The sequence below is a fragment of the Neoarius graeffei genome, chromosome 4 (genome assembly GCF_027579695.1).
Source record: "Neoarius graeffei isolate fNeoGra1 chromosome 4, fNeoGra1.pri, whole genome shotgun sequence".
Classification (NCBI taxonomy): Eukaryota; Metazoa; Chordata; class Actinopteri; order Siluriformes; family Ariidae; genus Neoarius; species Neoarius graeffei.
This window is the reverse complement of record NC_083572.1, coordinates 34,786,868-34,805,377: the sequence shown is the minus strand read 5'-3', so window position 1 is coordinate 34,805,377 and position 18,510 is coordinate 34,786,868. Positions and strand designations below refer to the sequence as shown.

The 18,510-nt window shown below is 44.2% G+C and overlaps 1 protein-coding gene across 6 annotated transcripts in view; it reads left to right on the top strand.

Annotated features, from left to right (window-relative positions):
• The window catches only part of ripor3 (RIPOR family member 3), a 145,924-nt gene that overhangs the window by 35,146 nt on the left and 92,268 nt on the right, over window positions 1–18,510 (top strand). For all 6 annotated transcript variants that reach the window (XM_060919155.1, XM_060919156.1, XM_060919153.1 and 3 more), the window contains exons 3-7: window positions 7,805–7,954; window positions 8,131–8,209; window positions 8,462–8,485; window positions 8,610–8,663; window positions 16,316–16,465. In XM_060919155.1, coding sequence (XP_060775138.1) covers window positions 7,805–7,954; window positions 8,131–8,209; window positions 8,462–8,485; window positions 8,610–8,663; window positions 16,316–16,465 — 457 coding nt within the window. The remainder of the gene's footprint in view (window positions 1–7,804; window positions 7,955–8,130; window positions 8,210–8,461; window positions 8,486–8,609; window positions 8,664–16,315; window positions 16,466–18,510) is intronic.

The window sequence follows — 18,510 nt, the reverse complement described above, 5'->3', positions numbered from 1 at the left end:
CCATACCAGGATGATGTTAGGATGCTTTGGATGATGGCTGAGTGAAAAAAAAATAGGCAGGTCACTCTGTACAAGTTTAGTTTTCTGAGGAAGGTGAGTATCTGTTAAGCCTTCTTAATGATGTTGGTTGTGTTCCATCCATTTTCTACTGCTTATCTGGATCTGGGTCGCGGGGGTAGCAGCCTAAGCAAAGCAGCCCAAGCAAAGCAGCCCAGACTTCCCTCTCCCTGGCCACCTCCACCAGTTCTTCTGGGGGAATACCGAGGCATTCCCAGGCCAGCCGAGAGATGTAATCTCTCCAGTGTGTCTGCCCTGGGGTCTCCTCCTGGTGGGGCATGCCCCGAGAACCTCCCTTGGGAGGCATCCAGGGGGCATCCTAACAAGGTGCCTGAACCACCTCAACTGACTCTTTTCAATGTGAAGGAGCAACAGTTCTACTCCGAGTCTCTCCCGAATGACCAAGCTTCTCACCCTGTCTCTCAGGGAGAGCCCAGCCACCCTGCAGAGAAAACTCATTTCTACTGCTTTTATCCGTGATCTCATTTTTCAGTCACTACCCACAGCTCATGACCACAGGTGAGAGTGGGAACGTAGATGGACCCGTAAATTGAGAGCTTTGCCTTTTGGCTCAGCTCTCTCTTTACTACAACAGACCAGTTTAGTGTCCGCATCACTGCTGATGCTGCCCCGATCTGTCTGTCCAACTCCCGCTCCCCCTTACCCTCGTGAACAAAACCACGAAATACTTAAACTCCTCCACATTAGGTAGCAACTCCCCCCTGACCCGAAGTAGGCACTCCACCCGTTACCTGCTGAGCACCATGGCCATGGAGGTGCTGATCCTCATCCCAGCCACTTCACACTAGGCTGCAAACCATCCCAGCGCATGCTGTAAGTCACAGATTGATGAAGCCAACAGGACCACATCATCTGCAAAAAGCAGAGACATGATCCTGATGCCACCAAACTGGACACCCCTTGGCTGTGCCTAGAAATTCTGTCCATAAAATTTATGAACAGAACCGGTGACAAAGGGCAGCCCTGGTGGAGTCTCACATGCACCTGGAAAGAGTCTGACTTACTGCCGGCAATGTGAACCAAACTGCTGCTCTGGTCATACAGGGTCCGAATGGCCAGCAGTAGTGGGCCCTGAACCCCATACTCACGAAGCACCCCCCACAGGACACCATGAGGGATACAGTCGTAAGCCTTCTCCAGGTCCACAAAACACATGTAGATCAGTTGGGCAAACTCCCATGCACCCTCCAGTACCCTTGCAAGGGTAAAGAGCTGGTCCAGTGTTCTACGACCAGGATGAAAACCGCACTGTTCCTCCTGAATCCGAGGTTCAACTGTCGACTGGACTCTCCTCTCCAGCACCTCAGCATAGGATTTCCCAGGGAGGCTGAGAAGTGTGGTTCCCCTTTTTAAAAAGGGGCGGACCACCACCCCAGTCTGCCAATCCAGAGGCACTGTCCCCAACCTCTATGCAATGTTGAAGAGGCATGTCAGCCAAGACAGCCCAACAACATCCAGTGCCTTCAGGAACTCAGGAAGAATATCATCCACCCCTGGAGCCTGGCCACCAAGGAGCTTTTTAACCACCTCGGCAACCTCAGTCCCTGTGATGGGCGAGTCCTCCCAAGCACCCTCAGACTCTGTGTCCTCCTCAGACAACATGAAGGTGGGATTGAGGAGATCCTCGAAGTATTCCTTCCACCCCCGGGTGATGTCCCCAGTTGAGGTCAACAGCACTCCATCCTCACTGTAAACAGTAGGGACAGACCACTGCTTCCTCTTCCTGAGCCACCGGATGGTTTGCCAGAATCTCTTCATGGCTGACCAAAAATCACTTTCCATGGCCTCACCGAACTCCTCCCACACCCAAGTTTTTGCTTCAGTGACTGCCAGAGCTGCATTCTGCTTGGCCTGTCAGTATCTGTCAGCTGCCTCTGGAGACCCATAGGCTAACTAAGCCTGATAGGACTCCTTCTTCAGCTTGACAGCTCCCCTTACCACAGGTATCCACCACCAGGTTCAGGGATTACTGCCACAACAGGCACCAACAACCTTGCAGCCACAGCTCTGCATGGCCACCTCAGCAATGGAGGTGCGGAACATGGTCCACTCGGACTCAATGTCCCCATCCTCCCCAGTATGCAGTTGAAGCTCTGCCAGAGGTGGCAATTGAAAAGCCAACAGACAGGAGCCTCTGCCAGATGTTCCCAGCATACTCTCACTACACGTTTGGGCCTACCATGTCTGTCTGGCCTCCTCCCCTGCCATCTGATCCAGCTCGCCACTAGGTAGCGATCAGTTGACAGCTCTGCTCCTCTCTTCACCCAAGTGTCCAAGACATATGGTCGTAGATCAGATGAAACGACTACAAAGTCAATCATTGATCTATGGCCTAGGGTGTCCTTGTGCCACATGCACTTATGGACACCCTTATGCTTGAACATGGTGTTCATTATTGCTAAACTGTGCATGGCACAGAAGTCCAACAACAGAACACTGCTTGGGTTCAGATTGGGCAAGTCGTTCCTCCCAATCACACCCCTCCAAGTCTCACTGTCATTGCCCATGTGAGCATTGAAGTCCCTCAGTAAAACAATGGAGTCCCCTCATGGTGTACTGTCTAGCACCCACCTCAAGGACTCCAAGAAGGCCAGGTACTTTGAACTACCATTTGGTGCTTAAGCGCAAATGACAGTCAGAGACCATTCCCTGACCCGAAGGTGCAGGGAATTGACCCTCTCATTCACTGGGGAGAACTCCAATATTAGCGTGCCAAACTGGGGGGCTATCAATAGCCCCACCCCTGCCTAGCACCGGTCACCCTTGGCAACTCCAGCATAGAAGAGAGTCTAACCCATCTCCAGGAAATTGGTTTCTAGAACCCAAGCTATGCATTGAGGTGAGCCCAACTATATCTAGTCTGTACCGCTCAACCTCACGCACAAGCTCAGGCTCCTTTCCCACCAGAGAGGTGACATTCCATGTCCCAAAAGCCAGTTTTGTCAGCCGAGGATCAGTATGCCAAGGCCTCTGCCTTTGGCTGCTACCTGATCCACAGTGCACCAGAATCTTATGGCACCTCCTGCGGATGGTGGGTCCACAGGAGAGTGGTTCCATGTTGCTCATTTGGGCTGGGCCCAGAAGGGCCCCACAGACATAGGCCAGGCCACCAGGCACTCACTGATGAGCTCCTGCCCCAGGCCTGGCTCCAGGGTAGGGCCCCGGTATCCCTGGTCCAGGCGAGGGCACTCAGATACCTGCTTTTCCTCTCATAAGGGTCATTCTGAACCCCCCTTTGTCTGACCTCTCATCTCGGACCTGTTTGCCTTGGGAGACCCTACCGGGGCAAATGCCCCCGACAATATATCTCCTAGAATCCCTAAGGCACTCAAACCCCTCCACCACGTTAAGGTGGTGATTCAAGGAGGGGGGTCATGTTCAGGTCTTACTCAAGTTGATGAAGTGTGCCTAGGAGGATAAATGAGTATCTGCCTTTGTTAAGATTTCCCATGAACATGTCCATGTATTTCTCCTCATTTTCATTTCAGTATTTCATTATGGAAAATATATTATATATTTAACCAGACTTGCTTTCATGCCTTAAACTTTGACAACTATTTTTTACTAGAAGCCAAAAAATGGAATTTCCACCCATTTTTGGGGTGACTGTGTCAAACATCTTAGAATATACCAAGATAGAGCAAAAATAATTAATCTCTATGGAAGCAAACGTGGAACAGTTCCAGTCTTATAAGTGGGCATGTCACCTTACATCACAAACAATATTTTGGTGCCATATAGCTGCATGCCCTGAAGCCAACACTGTAAAAAATGATATCTTTGCAAGTGAAAATATCTTGAAAAAATAGTTGAAATGATCTAGCATTTCCTATTAGAAGAATACAAGACACCAATTCTGAGATTATTAAACCTAGTTCTAGATTACAGCCAACTTATTCTAAGATGTCTTATCAAGTAAAAATATCTGTCCATGCAGCAAGATAATTTCACTAGTATTAAGTAATTTTCTCCTCAAATTCAGGTTTCAATTTTTTGTAGTGAAATCAGTTTTTCCCCAAACAGTTAATTGCAGAAATACTGTTGTGGTCTCACCACGATATCTTCAACATCTCCCTGAGCAATGCTATCATTCCAAAGTGCTTCAAGACCTCTGCTATCATCCCTGTGCTGAAGAAGTCTTCAGTGTCCTGCCTCAATGACTGCCATGCTGTTGCGCTCACAGCCATTATGAAGTGCTTCGAGAGGCTCATAAAGACCCTGCTGCCTTTCTCACTGGAGCCCCTGAAGTTCGCATATCACCATAACCAGTCAACAGGTTATGCCATAGCCACAACCCTTCATCTGGCCCTTAGCCACCCTGACAAAAAGGACATAAATGTTTGAATGCTGTTCATAGACTTAAGTTCAGCATTCAACACAATCATTCCTCAGCAGCTAAGTGGAAAGCTGAGCCTGCTGGACCTGAACACCTCCCTCTGCAACTGGATCCTGGACTTCCTGACTGAGAGACCTTGGTCAGTTTGGATTAGCACTTAGCACTGGGGCCCCCCAGGGCTGTGTGCTCAGTCCACTGCTGTTCACTCTGCTGACTTACGACTGTGCAACAATGCACAGTTCAAATCATATCATCAAGTCTTCTGATGACACGACTGTGGTGGGTCTCATCAGTAAGAATGAGGAGTCAACATACAGTGAGGAAGTGTAATGGCTATCAGGTTGGTGCAGAGTCAACAACCTGTCTCTGAACATGGACAAAACAAAAGAGTTGATTGTTGACTTCAGAAGAACATGGAGTGGCCACCCTCTGCTGTACATTGATGGCTCACTCATGGAGAATATCAAGAGCACCAAATTCCTTGGTATTCATCTGCCAGAGAACCTCACCTAATCCCTCAACACCAGCTCCATAGTCAAGAAAGCCCAGCAGTGTCTGTACTTCCTAAAAGTTGAGGAAAACCCATTTTCCATCATCCATCCTCACAATATTGTACAGAGGGACTATTGAGAACATTCTAAGCAGCTACTTTCGGGGTGGGTGGAGGTGTGGTGAGATAAGGATCCAAAAGCAGAACACAGACAGTAATACAATAAATAATATGATTTAATTCAGGGAAGAAAGGGCGTGGCAAAAAGGTAAACAAACAGGACAAGAAACAAATGGCAAAAATAGTCCAGACAAAATGAGACAAACAACTTGACAAAAACATGAGACAGGCAAAGACAAAAATGCTAGTGCAAAAAACCCATGAACAAGAAAAAAAACCTTAGTGCAAGAAACCGTGAACCAGAAGAATGCTAGTACAAAAACCATGAACAAGAAAAAGTCACTAAAGAGAATAACCATGAATAACAAGAGAGGCACAGAAATGGCTAAAGAAGCAAATGAGATGTCCTGGCAACATCTGAGTCTGAGAACGGCTTATTTATACACAGCGGTGAAAACCAGGACGTGAATACGGGTGAGAAGGGATTCCTGTCCCGGATCTGGATCAGCGCTGGCGTGAGAGATCTGTAATCTCCGGAGTGGAAGTCTTGGGCAGAGCATGACAGCTACTTCATGGTCTGGTTTGGGAATTGCACCATCTGGGATCGCAAAACCCTACAGTGGATAGTGAGGACAGCTAAGAAGATCATTGGAGTCTGTCTTCCCTCCATCAAGGACATTTACACCACATGCTGCATCTGGAAAGCTACCAGCATTGTGGATGACCCCATGCACCCCTCACACAATCTCTTCACCCTCCTGCCATCTGGAAAAAGGTACCAAAGCAGGGGTGTCCAAACTGATCCATAAAGGGCCATGTGGCTGCAGATTTTCATTCCAGCCATGCAGCAGCACACCTGATTTGGCTTATTCAATCAACTGACACACCCACCCTTTAATCAAGGGTGGGTGTGGCTGCAAGTATTTGACTGTGTGAAGACAGTTCAGTTGATTGAATGAGCCAAGTCACGTGTGCTGCTGCATGGCTGGAATGAAAACCTGCAGCCACACGGCCCTTTATGGATCAGTTTGGATACCCCTGTACCAAAGCATTCAAGCCTTCACAGCCAGGCTTTGTAACAGTTTCTTTCCACATGCCATCAGACTCCTCAAATCTGAGGGGCTGGACTGATACACACGAACTGTGGATCACACTAATCCCACAACAACAGTCTTTGCACAGTGAACAATAATGCACTCTCACTTTTTACAGTGTTTACAATGCTTCTCCCATACACAGTGTTTACATTTATTTATTTTGTTTACATATGCTACCTCAAAATGCACACTCACCTTCTGTACATTATGAGTAATAGGTACTGGTTGTCACTGTACTTAGTTGTCGTTTTTGCACTGCCTTTGTTGTTTGCACGTTATGTTGTTGATGTTTGCACTTTATGTTGTGTGTAGTTTATTGTCTGCAGTGTTTGCACTCTCTGTACTTATGCACTTTATGTTGTTATATGTAGCTTTGTAGTCCTGTGATGTTTAATGTAGCACCATGGTCCTGGAGAAACGTTGTTTCATTTTAACTGTGTACTGTACCAACTGTATATGGTTGAAATTACAATAAAAAGGCCCTGACTTTGATAATAGGTACCTGGGAATATGCTGTACATTTCTAGAAATACCCATTAACCCTCCCAGAGAGAAATAAAGGCAAATGTTTTGGTGAAATTCATGGACTTCCTCATTTACTTGAATGGAGCACTGGGTTGTTCTGGTCTGCATAAAGGGGGATCAGGGATGTTTGCTCATGTTCAGTATTGAATATATTTGTCATGTCACACTCCACAGTAGTGGTTAATGGCACATATGAAAGTATGGCTTGAAGAATTTGCAGTTTAAGAATTTGATATTTACAAAAGGAGAAGTCACATGGAATTTGTAAAGAAGTTGATTTCCAAAGTAATGCTCGAATATTCAACCAATTATAACAATATGAATTAGTGTCTAACAACATGGAAAGGATCCCTTTTTTGAACATCAGGGAACAGCCCCCGTGTGATAATCAAACACAGGCACTGAATGGGGTGTTACATCAGAGACCGGAAGAAGAGAAAGGTAAAACAATGACTGTAGAAACAGTCTTTTTTTAAAATATAATTTATTTACAGTTATTGAGGTAGGGATTCTTTCCATGTTGTTAGGCACTTATAAAACATTATGAGCACGTCAGTAGCAAAAACAAGTGGTTTACTTTGACATGAATGTTTACTTCATAGGATTACACTGTATCGCCATTTTGTAGTTACCAGTTATTGCGTTCTAACTCAATACTGGACTGATTTAAATTGTTTTTGTCCCTTGTAAAGATTTGTCCCTGGTAAAAAGATAGGAAAATAGAGCCCAGGTTAAAATATCCTGAAGTTTCACTTTAAATATTGTACAATTCATTAAACTAAATATATAAAACAGAGTACATACAAAGAATAGACGGCACATAAATATTTTGTGGTTCCTACTACAAACAGAGATTTTGCATGTCTGTGGCCTATGTTATAATTTACAGAGTAAAGCTGATATCATTTACTCACCCCAAGAGCCACATATATGATATAGATTTCCTGAGAAGAGTTTCTGAGTCACGTAGTTCTGCACTAAGTGAGGTCTTCTGACAGGGCATTCAAATCCAGATAGATTTAGTAGCGTACAGACATTTAGTTGCAGGGTCCTGAGAAAAGTGAGTTAACTTTTAGTGCACATGGGGACATATTAAATTGCTTGCCTCTCTTTGCTTCCTGTCCTGTCCCAACCCATGCCATTCAATCCCCTCTATAGGTTGTGTTCTGCTCGTAGTTCTCTGCACACCAAAGGCCTGGCAGGAAGATCTACAAAAATCCCCACTTCTACACAGGTGGTTGGCAGTATTTGGGAACAACAGCCTGAACAGGTGGACAGAGTTTTTCAGGCTTTACAGAAAGGGCTCAAGTATGCAATAATTATTTTATTGGTATACATAGCCATTTTATTTAAAAACATAATTAACAACCCAATGAAAATGCATTCAATGGGAATGCATTCAGATAATTACCATGGGTTGTATTTAAAAGTTTATTCAGTCAAATTAATAGCTGTAAGAAATTATATCAGCTTTTTGCTCATAGGGAGCATATTGAAGGCCATAAGGCAGAGCTGGAATTCCTCTCATCCCAGCAGAGCAGCAGTATAAGAAATTCAAGACTGGTAAGATTGACTCTTTTTTTACAGTTCTCTATTGTTTTATTTTGTGATGGGTTTATTTCAGTATAGAATGAGGCAAACAATGTGTGCAATACTTATTTTACTAAAAATGCCATTTCACTGCAATTGGCCACAATGTGTCTTAGGATTATCACATGCCATCAAGATTGTGCAGGCAAATCTAGTTTCAGGCCAGCATTAGCAAAATGATGACAAATGTAAATGATTTGAAGCATTTTCCATTTTATCTTTTAGGCATTTTTCTATGACTTAGAGAAGGTGAGTTTGCAAAAGTTCTGCACACATTTCGCTTTTCTTTTTTCTTTTTTTCTAAATCTCTCTTGTCTCAATTTGAAGGTGTCAAAGTTGTCAAATCTGCTGAATGTCTTTTCCCCAACAACAGGAAATACGAGCCTTGGAAAGATACATACGGCGACTGGAGTTCCAAATTAGTAAGGTAAGGCTAGAAATGTATCACGTCTGTCCCTGCTTGCATTCAAGACTCCACTTCCCAGAATTCACAGAGGACTACAAACATGGCTGTCACAGACTACAACAGCATCTCACCCCTCACGATCTCCAGAGTTCTAATCATACACACCTGTACTCAATCATAAATGCTCAGTGTATCCTTGCCTGACTTTACTAAGCTTTCTTATTATTGCGTTGCTATTCTGATTTTGACTTTGTTTATAATTTTGTCTTTGCCTCTGATTCCGTTTGTGCCTCACCTGACCATCGTTTGTTTTTTTAACTCTGCTTTTTGCCTCTCATTTTGGATTTGTCTGCCAGTTTTGCCTGATTAAACCCTGCTGCGTTTACATCTGTCTGTCACCTGTCTTTCTGACAAAGTGACACTTATTTTCAGTTGCCTGTTAGGTAATTATGACATCTGGTGAGATTTGTGTTAAAATGCATTAGGATTAACATAATAATGAAAATTTGATTAAGCTGAAGTTATTCAGTTGGTGTTTTTCAAGTGAGATATATAGGATTTAAAAAAATGTAAAAAAACAACTAGAAATCTGAAATTGTCACTGACAATTTTGAGTCCTCATCTATTTCAAACATAAACTAATAATGTTAACAGCCTTGCACTATTTGCCTCATGCTGAGCGACAATCGCCTCATGCCAAGTGCCATTCGCCTCGCGACATTCACCTAATGCCTAAAGCTGTCTAAGGTTTTGAATCACCTCGTGCCAAGCAACATTCACCAAGCGAATCACTCCACAGACAGTTACTCCTACACAGACACACAGTTCTGTAATGTTACTCTTCTTACAATACATTTACATTACATCCAATCTACACTATCACTTTTTGTCACTTTCAGCAGTTACACTTTTTAAAAGCCTGCCAACAACTTCTCTTCTTACATATTGATAACCAAATCTGATACAGTTCTCTTTTTTAAAGAGAACTTTGTTGTTATGTACCATTTTGTAGAAACTCCATCTATTTGCCATTTATTTCCATCACAATATGCACTGAAGATTGTGTTTACTCCCTAAAGTATCTGTACATGTAAACAGCTGATGAAACTAGTGCATTAAAAACTGAAAATGACCTACCTGACCTCAGAAAGTAGGTCAAAGGTCATAGTGAAAATTACATTTTTGTCTATTTTGATAGTTTTTCAGACTTTTGACCTTGACTTAGACCTGAAAATATTAGAGAAACATGCGATTTGAGAGTATGAATAGAAATATCATATGTAAATTTTATATATAGTGAATAATACATTTAATTTTTGTTGAGGTAATAGTTTAAGCTAAAAGCAGAGAAAATAAGCGGCAACCATCACGTGGGAATTTTTGTATTTTATTATACAGGGGGCTGCAAAAGTAGATATACAATAATGAAAAACAAAACATTCACACAAAACGTTAGTATTAAATGAAACCTAGCACCACTATTATAATAGTGGTAATACAGGAATAATCCTTACTGTATACCTACTTTTGCAGCCCCCTGTATAACTTTTGATAAAACATATCAATTTGTCAATAATCTACAAAAGAATATGCACTAAAGAAAAACTACCAGATCATTGTATGTAAATATCTATCCATCCATTATCTGTAGCTGCTTATCCTGTACAGGGTCGCAGGCAAGACAGAGCCTATCCCAGCTGACTATGGACCCTTTTCATGTGACGTCACGACAAACGCGGCGGCCGTTTTGGACATGTACTACCAGTAGTTTACCACAGCCAGCATTGAGGAATGGCAGCAAAGAAATTGTTTATTTTCAGCAAGACTTCCATCATGCCACTATATTGTTGTGCACCTGGATGTAGTAACCATCAACAAACAAGGCAAGGGTTATCATTTTATCGGATCCCGGTAGATGCTGACCGACGGAGAAGATGGATAGCAGCATACCAATGCTTGTGTAGTGACCACTTTGTTGGAGGTAAGATGAATAAAATTAGCCAGAAAAGGCATTACATTGCTGTTAACATTCCATTCTAGTTTACAGTAATTATGATCTGGCAGCTATTTACACCGGATCCAGTGTAAATAGCTGCTGGAGCCAACGTCCGAGGTTCCGGAGCGCGCTCGCTCGCGGCCGGCCGGCTAGCTCGCTCGCAGCAGGCCGGAGCGCACTCCGGCAAGCTCGGACATTGGCTCCGGCAGCTATTTACACTGGATCCGGTGTAAATAGCTGCCAGATTATAATTACAGTAAACTAGTAAATACAGTTTTCTGCATCTCGCTCCTTTTTCTTTTATGTTTGTTGCCTTCCTCGCATTCAAACCGATTCGAGCCAAAGTCCACTACATGTCCAAAATGGCGGTCGCGTTTACGAAGGTCACGTGACTGAAAAGGGTCTATAGACAAGAGGCAGGGCACACCCTGGACAAATCACCAGGTCATCACAGGGCTGACACATAGAGACAAACAACCATTCACACTCACGGTCAATTTAGAGCCACCAATTAGCCTAACCTGCATGTCTTTGGACTGTGGGGGAAACCAGAGCACACCTGGGCAGAATATTCAAAGTCCACACAGAAAGGTCCCCAACAGCTGCTGGGCTCAAACCCAGAGCCTTCTTGCTATGAGGCAACAGTGCTAACCACTGCACCACCATGCCGCCTGTATGTAAATATTAAACTATGTTTATGATCTTTTGAAAATAGTACAGTCAGAAACAGAAAATGACCTTTTTGACCCCTAAAAGTAGGTCAAAGGTCAAATTTGACACTTGATTCTGGTAGAATGGGTACATGTGTGGGGTAGTTTGCTATAGCATATTATAAGCCAAAATCAATATTTCATGGTGAAATGGCTATATTGACAATTTTTGCAAACACACAAATAATAATAATAATAATAATAATAAACTTTATTTGCCAGGTATGTGAACACACACGAAAAATTTGACTCCAGTTTCACTTAGCTCTCTTAGTACAAACAGATAAAAAGTGTAGAAAAAAAACAAAAAGCTATGTACAGTACATGTAGAAGGGTAAATATATGTATAGACAGCATAGTGCAAGGATGACTTAGTAAATATAAATATACAGTGTGCACAGAATGATGGTATGAGTGTGCAGATATTTCACAGTTGATGTTACTGATATTTGAGTCCGGTTTTAGCTGTTCATCACAGAGACAGCCTGAGGGAAAAAAAATGTTCTTGTGTCTAGTTGTTCTTGCATACAGTGTTCTGTAGCATCTCCCAGAGGGGAGAAGTTTAAACAGTTTGTGACCAGGGTGTGATGGGTCTGCAGAGATGTTGCCTGCCCGTTTCCTGACTCTGGACAGGTACAGGTCTTGGATGGAGGGCAGGCTGACACCAATAATTTTCTCTGCAGACCTTATTGTCCGTTGCAGTCTGTTCTTGTCCTGTTTGGTGACCGATCCAAACCAAACAATGATGGAAGAGCAGATTACAGACTGAATGATGGCAGAGTAGAATTGTGTCAGCAGCTCCTTAGACAGGTTAAGCTTCCTGAGCTGGCGCAGAAAGTACAACCTCTGCTGGGCCTTTTTGATGATGGTGACTGTGTTGGTCTCCCACTTCAGGTCCTGGGAGATTGTGGAACCCAGAAACCTGAAGGTTTCAACAGCAGTCACAATGTTGTTGGTGATGGTGATGGGCGGCAGGGTGGGGGGGCTCCTCCTAAAGTCCACTGTCATCTCCACAGTTTTGAGCATGTTCAGCTCCAGATTGTTCTGACCGCACCAACAGACCAGCTGTTTAACCTCCCGTCTGTATGCAGACTCGTCACCATCTTGGATGAGACAGATGACCGTTGTGTTGTCTGCAAATTTCAGGAGTTTAACAGACAGGTCTCTTGAGGTGCAGTCGTTGGTGTAAAGGGAGAAGAGCAGTGGGGAGAGCACACACCCCTGGGGGGCGCCAGTGCTGATAGTCCGGGTGCTGGATGTGATGCTCCCCAGCCTCGCCTGCTGCTTCCTGTCAGTCAGGAAGTTTATAATCCACTGACAGGTGGAGGAGGGCACAGTGAGCTGGGTGAGCTTGGTGTGAAGGATATCTGGAACGATGGTGTTGAACGCTGAACTGAAGTCCACGAACAGGATCCTGGCGTACGTCCCTGCAGAATCAAGGTGTTGCAGGATGTAGTGTAGTCCCATATTGATTGCATCATCTGCTGACCTGTTTGCCCGGTAGGCAAACTGCAGGAGGTTCAGCAGGGGGTCTGTGATGTCCTTCAGGTGTGACAACACCAGTCTCTCAAAGGACTTCATGACTACAGATGTGAGGGCTACAGGCCTGTAGTCATTCAGTCCTGTGATGGTGGTTTTCTTGGGAACCAGGATTATTGTGGAGTGTTTGAAGCATGAGGGGACTTCACACAGTTCCAGCGATCTATTGAAGATCTGGGTGAAGATGGGGGCCAGCTGATCAGCACAGACCTTCAGGCAGGAGGGTGACACACCATCTGGGCCGGGTGCCTTCCTGATCTTTTGTCTGCGAAAAAGCTGACAAACATCCTCTTCACAGATCTTGAGTGCTGGTGTGGGATCAGAGGCGAGAGGAGGCAGAATAGCAGGGGGTGTAAATGAGTCTTTAATGTCTGAGGTGGGGAGAGGTGTGAATGTGTCAAATCTGCAGTAAAACACATTCAACTCGTCAGCCAGTTGATGGTTCATTGCAGTGTTGGGGGATGGTCTCCTGTAGTTGGTGTTGTTCTTCAGGCCTCTCCACACTGATGCCGGATCGTTGGCTGAAAAGCTTTTTTTTATCCTTTCAGCATAGCTCCTCTTAAGGCCAATTTATGCTGACAACCCAGTCCTCGCAGTTGGCGTCGCAGATGGTGTTGCAGATGGCGTCTGCGAAGCCCCCCCTTCGCAGACGCTCTGCACGCACCTCCCAAAAATTGTGACCACCGCAGACAGCCTCGCAGACAGCGTCACAGACAAGAGGGCTCTGATTGGTCCACTCTACATCCACTGTACATGCACTTCCGCTTCCCTACTTTCCCGGTTTGGTTTGTTTTCACGACCACCATTTTTAAAAACACGAGCGAAGATGGAGCGGCACAAAGAGCGGTTGATCGAGGAAGTGAGGAAGTACGTACATCTATACGACTCCAGTTCTAGTCATTATAAGTAACCGGACGATAAACACTCCACTAACCACACCCACCAACTACTCCTAGCGATTTTGCGACTTCGCGCCCCCTTGCATTGTGGCGGTGAATAACATCGCGCACGCCTATTACTCCCCGCTCAACGATAAATTACAACTGTCTGCGAAAAGCTATCTGCGAAAGCCTTGTCACAAGAGCATGCAGAGGCCTTTAGCTGCTTTCACCTCTTTTGTCAGTGTGTTTCTGGCCTGTTTGTACAGGACTCTGTCCCCACTTCTGTAGGCCTCCTCCTTGGCCTGGCGGAGCTGCCTGAGTTTTGCAGTGAACCAGGGTTTGTTGTTGTATGTGCAGAAGGTCTTGGTGGGCACACACATCCTCACAAAAACTGATGTAAGATGTCACAGTATCAGTCAGTTCATGCAGATCTGAAGCTGCAGCCTCAAAAACACTCCAATCAGTGCAGTCAAAGCAGGCTTGTAGTTCCACTTTGGCCTCATTGGACCATCTCCTCACCGTCTTTACCACAGGCTTAGCAGATTTCAGCTTCTGCCTGTCGGTCGGGATAAGATGAACAATGCAATGATCAGATAGTCCCAAGGCTGCACGGGGGACAGAGTGGTATGTGTCCTTTAAAACAGTGTAACAATGGACCAGAGTGTTAGTGTTCCTGGTGGGACACTTAATGTGGTGTTTATATTTTGGCAGTTCGTGGCTGAGGTTTGCTCTGTTAAAGTCCCCCAAAACAATGAGCAAAGAGTCCGGGTGTTTTTTCTCCACATTGTTTATCGGGTCAGCCAGGTGTTGTAATGCCTCAGTAACACAAGCCTGAGGAGGGATGTAGACTCCAACCAGAATAAATGAGGAAAACTCTCACGGAGCATAAAATGGTTTGCAGTTTATGAATAATGTCTCCAGATGAGGACTGCATGATTTATTTAGAACCGTGATATCAGTACACCAACCTTCATTAATGTAAAAGCAGACTCCGCCTCGCCTCGTTTTCCCTGTGAGCTCCATTTCGCGGTCCGCTCGGTGCAGGTGAAATCCAGGCAGGTGGAGAGAAGTGTCCAGGATGTGCTCACTGAGCCAGGTTTCGGTGAAGCACAAGGCAGCAAATCTGTTAAAATCCATGTTGATTATGTTGAGGAGCAGCAGTTCGTCCATCTTGTTGGCCAGAGAGCAGATGTTAGCCAGGTGAATAGATGGGAGCGCAGTGCAAAACTCCCACTGCCTCAGCCTGATGAGTGCGCCGGCTCACTTCCCTGGTGTCTCCGGCGTCCTCGGTGGAGACCATAGAGAGCTGCTGCTCCTCCAACAAGTAGCTCTGGAAAACTTTCCGGATCGATGAAAACCGATGAAAAAACTTTACTGGTGGTTATTCCAATGTTTGAGTTCTTCTCTGGAGTATGTGACCAGAGAAGAAGTGCAAAAAACACAACAAATACACAAAAACATAGAAAGTACAAGAGAGCGAAGTACCGAGGCAACCATCCGCGGCGTCATCTTGAATGACATTAAATTCAATTTTTTGAAAACCAAAAAAGACTTCTTTACCAAAGAAGAACCTGCACTGGTCCAGAGCAAATGACAACTTTTGGCACCATTGGTGTTTTTGAAAATGTTGTGGTTTTGGCTATTTAGGAAACAAACTGTTTTTGACTGTGGTCCAGAACATGTCACTTTCCGCTTGACTGGCATCAAAGCTTTTTGTGCAGGAAATGAGCACATCATTTGTTTATATAAATCTATGGGGAAATCTTTATATCTTCAGCAGATATTGTAATAAATGAAATGACATTTTCAACAAAAAACATAAAATATACTCTGTGACCTTGAAAAATAGGTCAAAGTTACTCTTCTTGGGTCAGTGAGCTTCCATTGTCCATGGCTACCAGTGGTTAAAATTTTGTTGGAAACTGAACAACTTTTGGAAGATAAATAAATAAATATCACAAAAAAACAATAACATTGTTTAAGACAGTTATCGATAGTTTTTTTTTTTTTTTAATTTAAGATATTTTGGCATGGTGGTGTAGTGGTTAGCACTGTTACCTCACAGCAAGAAGGTCCTGGGTTCGAGCCCAGTGGCCGACGGGGACCTTTCTGTGTGGAGTTTGCTTGTTCTCCCTGTGTCTGCATGGGTTTCCTCCAAAGACATGCAGGCTAGGCTAATTGGTGGCTCTAAATTGACTGTAGGTGTGAACGGTTGTTTGTCTCTATGTGTTAGCCCTGCGATGACCTGGCAACTTGTCCAGGGTGTACCCCGCCTCTTGCCCATAGTCAGCTGAGATAGGCTCCAGCTTGCCTGCAACCCTGTACAGGATAAGCAGCTACAGATAATGAATGGATTGATATTTTATCAACAGCCAACACAAAAAATGTTTATTGACATGTAAAATCATGCTAAAGAAAACTGTTCTGGCCTCTGTACTGACTGGATTTCACCCCCAAATCAACCTACTATAGAAGGAACATAATGCCAGTGTTAGCTCTAAAAATTTCCAGGGTTTGAGTGTGTGTGTGTGTGTGTGTGTTATACAGGTGGAAGGGTTGTATGAGACCTATTGTATCCAGTGGCGGTTATGTCAAGGAGCTGTTAATATGAAGCGAGCATTTTCACTCTCTCCATCCTCACGGGCGTCACGAGAGAGTCTACTGAAGCTGAACTGCAATCACAGACACAGCTTGGAGGTACACACAAATAACACTGCTGCAATGTCCACACTAGAACTATCAGTTAACTTGTCGTCCTATCAGTTAATTTGTCATCCTATCCCTTATCTTGTGTTTGGGTCAGAGGTTGAGTATAAAATTGCAGCAAGAGTATAAATGAGTATAAAATGTCTGTTATCATCTCTAAAAACAATCACAAGTAGTGCAGTTCATCACTTAAACAGGTATGTGACTGGCAAAGGACATGAATATTGCATACAGGGCACATAAAACCAAAACCTTAACAAGAAATGTTTTCAGATATATGTGTAAATTTTCCCTTTCATTTTATGCTTAATTTCATTTTGTAGTGGTTCTTGAGTTTCTTCCTCATGGGCTTGTTTAGGGTTTTGGTGTAGCACTTGAAAATACAGCTTAATTGTCTTGTCATCTAGCTAGCAATGTTAGACAAGCTACTTGGAAAGAGTAATGAACTAAGTTACCACTTACTCTATGTTAAAAGGGCCAGCTCACTTTTTCCAGAAGCCTCTGCACCAAGTAACGAGTTGCTATTTTTGCATCCATGGATATTCCACTGTTTGAAAAACAATCCACAACAATGTGGTGACATCCTAAGCTGTAGATCATCTCATCTCATCTCATTATCTCTAGCCGCTTTATCCTGTTCTACAGGGTCGCAGGCAAGCTGGAGCCTATCCCAGCTGACTACGGGTGAAAGGCGGGGTACACCCTGGACAAGTCACCAGGTCATCACAGGGCTGACACATAGACACAGACAACCATTCACACTCACATTCACACCTACGGTCAATTTAGAGTCACCAGTTAACCTAACCTGCATGTCTTTGGACTGTGGGGGAAACTGGAGCACCCGGAGGAAACCCACGCAGACAGGGAGAACATGCAAACTCCGCACAGAAAGGCCCTCGTCAGCCATGGGGCTCGAACCCGGACCTTCTTGCTGTGAGGCGACAGCGCTAACCACTACACCACCGTGCCGCCCGCTGTAGATCATAAATTGTAAAATTAATTTGAAAGTATTTTGTCAAAGTAATTATTTTAAATTATTTTGACCAGTCCATTATGTTTTTGTATGGTTATTCCATTGCAATGGACCAGAACCGGCCTCAGCCATCTTACAGGTGGTCACGAAGGAAAGAAAATATTCGGTATATTCTATTCAAAACTTCCATATGACATGTAGATGAATAAGGGATCTTGGGTTTTGAAGGGATCACTAACAGTGAATTTGCAGAGGTTTTGTTGCATAGAAAGCTAGCAGAATAGCAGTCACATGCTTTCAAAACAAAAACAAACTGGATTCTGGGAAGGGGGAGACAGCTCCTGTAAATAAAGCTTCACTACACTGAAGAAATATAGTGCGGTTGTTAGGACTGGGACTGTTTTGGCCTCTAGAGGCCGCTGTTATTTCCATTTCTGGTCATGTTTGTTTTGGCCTCTAGAGGTCACCACTGTGTTCTGTGTTTTGTTTTTGTCTTATTGCCTGTTTCCTGCCCCGCCCTGTCCTTAATTAGTTTGTGTATTTATACCCCTGAGTTCAGTCCTCTTGTCCCGGGCCCTGTACTATGAAGCGGGTTTTCTGGCTTACCAGGGTAACTTCGAGAGTAACTTGATCACGTGCAGCGTAACTTCCCGATTAACCCATACTATGAAAGTTGGCTATGTTCAAACCGAGGTATGCTGCCATGGCAACTTACGCTGCATCTCAAACCTGCTCGTCTCAGGTTATGTTCTTGGTTAACCCGAGGTTTCCGATTAACCACACCCTTTTTAAACACCACCTCTCCACCGACATTTCCTCTAGAGACAATGCCAGCGTACCTGGATGACCCGTGCGATATCGGAGCGCAGATTAAAGATGGGATTTATGGCTCTTTGATGGGATCTGCATCTTTGTGATCCGTTCTTTGAAAAGAGCCATTCAAAAGACTGGCTCATTTGGCTCTTTTTAAATATTTATTCAGTTTTAAGAAGACAGCGTTTAAAGAAGCCAGATCCCTCTGCTTAGACAGTGACAATATTTCTGGACATACCTTTTATAT